Source organism: Bison bison, unplaced genomic scaffold (assembly GCF_000754665.1).
Source record: "Bison bison bison isolate TAMUID 2011002044 unplaced genomic scaffold, Bison_UMD1.0 scf7180017864170, whole genome shotgun sequence".
NCBI lineage: Eukaryota > Metazoa > Chordata > Mammalia > Artiodactyla > Bovidae > Bison > Bison bison.
The window spans coordinates 1141586-1147716 of record NW_011494742.1 but is presented as its reverse complement, the minus strand read 5'-3'; the positions used below and the strand labels follow the sequence as shown (position 1 = coordinate 1147716).

The 6131-nt window shown below is 43.1% G+C and overlaps 1 protein-coding gene across 3 annotated transcripts in view; it reads left to right on the top strand.

Annotated features, from left to right (window-relative positions):
- Nucleotides 1-2006: 2006 nt before the first annotated feature.
- The window catches only part of SLC14A2 (solute carrier family 14 (urea transporter), member 2), a 70406-nt gene continuing 66281 nt past the window's right edge, over nt 2007-6131 (top strand). For 2 of the 3 annotated variants that reach the window (XM_010842030.1, XM_010842032.1), the window contains exon 1: nt 2031-2186. In XM_010842030.1, coding sequence (XP_010840332.1) covers nt 2031-2186 — 156 coding nt within the window. Of the gene's footprint in view, nt 2187-6131 lie in introns of all 3 variants that reach the window. The other variant, XM_010842031.1, reaches the window with a different exon arrangement.

Here is a 6131-nt window from a genome sequence, read left to right as displayed (position 1 = left end):
CCATGAAATTAAAAGACGCTTACTCCTTGGAAGGAAAGTTATGACCAACCTAGATAGCATATTCAAAAGCAGAGACATTACTTTGCCAACAAAGGTTCGTCTAGTCAAGGCTATGGTTTTTCCTGTGGTCATGTATGGATGTGAGAGTTGGACTCTGAAGAAGGCTGAGCACCAAAGAATTGATGCTTTTGAACTGTGGTGTTGGAGAAGACTCTTGAGAGTCCCTTGGACTGCAAGGAGATCCAACCAGTCCATTCTGAAGGAGATCAGCCCTGGGATTTCTTTGGAAGGAATGATGCTGAAGCTGAAACTCCAGTCCTTTGGCCACCTCATGGGAAGAGTTGACTCATTGGAAAAGACTCTGATGCTGGGAGGGATTGGGGGCAGGAGGAGAAGGGGAGGACAGAGGATGAGATGGCTGGATGGCATCACTGACTCGACGGACGTGAGTCTGAGTGAACTCTGGGAGTTGGTGATGGACAGGGAGGCCTGGCGTGCTGCGATTCATGGGGTCACGACTGAGCGACTGATCTGATCTGATCTGAGGTAAAAAGTGCTAAATGGAGGCCAGTGTGGGGCCTGGAAATGAGGAGCAGGAGAAGCACAGGATAGGCTAAAGCACAGTGGAGTCAGTGATGCAGAGCTTGAGCACCATGCTAAAGGTGTGGTGTAGCCATTGGAGGGATTTAAGCAGGAAACATGTGTGGACTTAAATGTTAATATGATGAATTTGACTGCTGTGGGGCACAGCTTGGAGGAGAAATCTGAGAAGAAGTGGGAGTAAGCAATTGGCAGTTATTTGGACAAGTGGCAAGAGGTGATGGTAACCAAGTGGTGATACTGGACATCAAGGTGTATTTTAGAGATAGTTTTGGATTGGAGAGTGGAGGAGAAGGAAGTGTGGAGTTTGATTCCTGAAATGTCTAAAGAAGAAACTTGGAAGGGGGATGGGAATTTTCCTGGGATTGGCCCCTTGGAGAGAGGAAGACAGGACTCAGGAAGGAACATTATGAGTTGTCTCAGTGTATTAAGTCTAAGCTTCTGTGAAGTAAAGAATTAAATCTGCGAATCCAGTTCTCAAAGCTAGGCTGCAAATGTTAGACTTAGGGGCCATAGGTATGTAGATGGGAGATAAAGCCGTGGCAGCAGGGACCAATGAGGAAAACTTTAGATCATACTGAGATACAACTCCATGCAGACCCAAAACCACCTCCCAAAGAAACAGTAAATTCAAATAAGACATAACTGAGCTGGGGGAGACCAAAAAAGAACGGCAGAAACAAGAAGGAAAGAAGTATAACTACCATGACACAGCCAGACTAAAGTGGAAACTAAGACATTGTGAAGAGGTTGTTCTAAAACCAAGCCCTGACATAAGCCCTGGCCCAGTGATGAAAGGAAAAGGGTCTCACATGGAGGAATCAGTGTGCACAGCCTCCAATGGGTCACACAAGAGCCGCTTACTGCTCCTGGGGAGAGGAAGGAAATAGAAGCTGGAAAGGGCATTGAGGGCAGAGGGGAGAGAAGGGCACTGCAGGCCAACAGGCAGCAATATAGGCTGCATAGCAACTAAGAAAATGAACTTCTCCTAGAGCCCTCCTCAGGTGGAAACCCAGATCTACATGTATGTATCCAGGGGAAAATGCATGTGCGTCTAATTACTGCAATAAAACAGTACCATTGGCAGTATGAAAGATAGAGAAAAAATATTTTAGTGACCAGAAAAAAAGAGATATATTCTTACTGAGTGATCAGGGAACTCTGCACAGCAGAAATGGACTTTCTTCTGGACTTGAAAGAATGGGTGGATTTTGAACAATACAGGTCATGTTGGTGGAGGAATGGCTCCAGGCCCCTCTGGTAGCACAAGTGACAGGAACAATAGGTCTGTTGTTTCAGAATAGACCTCAGGCCTCCTGTGGCCCCCATCTAGCATCAGCCAAGTCCCTGGGGCTCCATCCTGACTCACTTGTTCTTTCCCTTTCCTTTTACCAGTTTCATGACTGATGAGCAGCCAAAGCCTGAAAGAGATGTCTGATGCTCACACTCACAGCAGCCCTCTCCTGGCAGAGCCTCTTTCCAGCAAATACAAACTCTACGAGTTCGAGTTTCCCAGCCCAGGCTGTTCCCCCAACTCCCAGGATGCACACCCACCCCTACCTCTTCTAGAAATGCCTGAAGAAAAGGTGAGGAATGTCCATCCCAGGATGTTCCCCAGGTGGGGGTGGGAGGAAGGGTGGAGCATGTGTGATCTAAGGCCTGTAACTGTCACACTGGGGGAGATTCTGCCCACCCCCAATACAGCTCACATCCACAATCAATCCTTCCTGACCTTAGATGGAAAATGTGACTCTGTGTGTGACATGATTTTAAGGACAAGTAGAGAATGCATACTCTATACACAGTTACAAGTCTTCCAACCAGTCCCCCAAATCTTTCTCCTTGTATCTGCTCCATGAATTACTCTCTTGTCTCCAAAAGGAAGGCCTCTTTCAAAGCAGGCCTTTAGTATTCCTTGGACCCAGCATCATCAAGGCAGCATAGCTACCAACTCAGTGGCCAAGGACCCAAGACTGTTAAGGTTATTAATGAAATGTAATTCAGGTACCATAAAATTCACCTCTTTAAAGTATACAATACACTGGTTTTTCACATATTTACAGGGTTGTGCACACATCACTATTATCTAATTCCAGAATATTTTAATCACCTCACAAAGAAAGTCCATACTCCTTAATAGTCAGCCCTCCTTTCATCTTCCCCACCTCCCAGCCCTGGAAAAACCACCAATCTACTTTCTGGATTTATAGATTTGCCCATTCTATGTATTTTATATAAATAGAATCATATAATATATGCCTTTTGTGATTGGTTCCTTTCATTTAGCATAATATTTTGGGTTCTTTCAGTAATCATTCCTTTTATGGCCAATAACATTTCATTGTATTTGCTGTTGTTATTTAATCGTTGTCATGTCCAGCTCTTTGCAACCCCATGGACTGTTGCGTGCCAGTTTCCTCTTTCCTTCACTAACTCCAGGAGTTTGCTCAAATTCATGAGCACTGAGTCAATGATGCTATCTAACCCTCTCATCTGCTACCACCCCTTTCTCCTTTTGCCTTCAATCTTTCCCAGAATCTGGGTCTTTTCCAAAGAGTCAGTTCTTCACATCAGATGAACTGACTCATCTCAAAGTACTGGAGCTTCAGCTTCAGCATGAGTCTTTCCCAGGAATATTCATGGTTGGGTTCCTTTGGGATTGACTGATTTGATCTCCTTGCCGTCCAAAGGACTCTCAAGAGTCTTCTCAACCACCACATTTCAAAAGCATCAACTCTTCGGCACTCAGTCTTCTTTGTGGTCCAGCTCTCACATCCTTACCTGACGACAGGAAAAACCATGGCTTTGACTGTACACATCTTGGTCAGCAAAGTGATGTCTCTGCTTTTGAATATGCTATCTAGGTTTGTCATATCTTTCCTTCCAAGGAACAAGCTTCTTTTGATTTCATGGCTGCAGTCACCATCTGCAGTGATTTTGGAGCCAAGAAAATGAAATCGGCCACTGTTTCCACTTTTTCACCTTTTGTTTGCCATGAAGCGATGGGACTAGATGCCGTGATCTTAGTTTTTTTAATGTCATTTAAGTCCAGCTTTTTCACTCTCTTTTTTCACTCTCATCAAGAGGTTCTTTACTTCTTCTTCATTTTCTGTCATTAGAGTAGTATCATCTGCATATCTGAGGTTGTTGATAATTCTCCTGGCAATCTCAATTCCAGTTTGTGATTCATCCAGCCTAGCATTTTACATGATATAATCTGCATATAAGTTAAATAATCAGGGTGACAGCGTACAGCCATGTCATACTCCTTTCCCAATTTTGAACCAGTCTGATTCTAACTGTTGCTTCTTGACACACATACAGGTTTCCCAGGAGAGAGGTAAGGTGGTCTCATATTCCCATCTCTTAAAGAATCTCCCACAGTTTGTTGTGATCCACACAGTCAAAGGCTTTTGTGTAGTCAACAAAGCACAAGTAGATGTTTTTCTGGAACTCCCTTGCTTTCTCCATGATCTACCGAATGTTGGCAATATGATATCTGGTTCCTCTGCCTTTCTAAATCCAGCTTATACATCTGGAAATTCTCAGTTCACATACTGCTGAAGCCTAGTTTGAAGGATTTTGAGCATAAGCATGCTAGCATGTGAAATGAGCGCAATTGTGCAGCAGTTTGAACATTCTTTGGCATTGCCCTTCTTTGGGATTGGAATGAAAACTGACCTTTTCCAGTCCTGTAGCCACCACTGAGTTTTCCAAATTTGCTGACATACTGAGTGCAGCACTTTCACAGCATTATCTTTTAGCATTTAAAAAGCTCAGATGGAATTCTGTCACCTCCACTAGCCTTGTTCTTAGTAATGCTTCTTAAGGCCCACTTGATTTCATACTCCAAGTTGTCTGGCTCTAGGTGAGTGAGCACACCATCATGGTTATCCAGGTCATTAAGACCTTTTTTTTGTATAGCTCTTCTGTGTATTTCGCTACCTGTTCTCAGTCTCTTCTGCTTCTGTCCTTACCAAATAGGTCCTTACCATTTTTGTCCTTTATGGTGCCCATCCTTCCATGAAATATTTCCTTGATACCTCCAATTTTCTTGAAGAAATCTCTAGTCTTTCCCATTCCATTGTTTTCCTCTATTTTTTTTGCATTGTTCCTTTAAGAAGGCTTCCTTTTCTCTCCTTGCTACTCTCTGGAATTCTGCATTCAGTTGGGTATATCTTTCCCTATCTCCCTTGCCTTTCATTTCTCTTCTTTCCTCAGCTATTTGTAAAGCCTCCTGGGATAATCACTTTGCCTTTTTGCATTTTTTTTTTTCCTTTGGACGGTTTTGGTCACTGCCTCTTAGAATCTCTGTCCATAGTTCTTCAGGTGTTCTGTCTACCAAATCTAATCCCTTGAATCCATTTGTCATCTCCACCGATTTAAGTCATATCTGAATGGCCTAGTGGTTTTCCCTACTTCCTTCGATTTAAGCCTGAATTTTGCAAAAACGAGCTAATCATCTGAGCCACAGTCAACCACAGGTCTTGTTTTTGCTGACTCTATAGAGCTTCTCTGTCTTTGGCTGCAAAGGACATAATCAACCTGATTTTTGTATTGACCATCTGATGATTTCCATGTGTAAAGTCATCTCTTGGATAGTTGGAAAAGTGTATTTGCTATGGCCAGCGTGTTCTCTTGACAAAGCTCTGTTAGCCTTTGCCCTGCTTCATTTTGTACGCTAAGGCCAAACTTGCCTGTTTTTCTGGGTATCTCTTGACTTCCTACTTTTGCATTCCAACCCCTAGTGATGAAAAGGGCACCTTTTTTTGGTTTAGTTCTAGAAGATATTGTAAGTCTTCTTAGAACCAGTCAAATTCAGCTTCTTTGGCATCAGTGGTTGGGGCATATACTTGGATTCCTGGGATGTTGAATAGTTTGCCTTGGAAATGGTCTGAGGTCATTCTTTCATTTTGAGGTTGTACCTATGTGGGGCTCTTTTGTTTATGATGAAGGCTACTCCATTTCTTCTAAGGGATTCTTGCCCACAGTAGTAGATATAGTGGGCATCTGAACTACATTCACCCATTCCCATTCTTTAATTCACTGATTCCTAAGATGTCAATGTTCACTCTTGCCATCTTTTGCTTGACCATGTCCAGTGTATCTTGATTCATAGACCTAACGTTCTAGGTTTTTACAGCACCAGCCTTCACTGTCACCACCAGACACATCCACAACTAAGCATTGTTTCTACTTTGGCCCAACCACTTGGTTCTTCTGGAGTTATTAGTAATTGCCCTCCACTCCTCCCCAGTAGCATATTGGACACCTTCCAACTTGAGGGGCTCATCTTCTGGTGTCATATCTTTTTGCCTTTTCATACTGTTTATGGGGTTCTCAAGGCAAGAGTACCTAGAAGTGGTATTTCTGGGTCACATGGTAAGTCTACATTCAACATTTTAAGACACTGATAAATTGTTTTCCAAAGTGGCTGCTTTAGTATTTATTCTCACCAGCAACGTACACATTGTGCCATTCCACCTACTCCACAAACTGAATTGTCTTCTTTATTACAGTCTAGGAGTTTA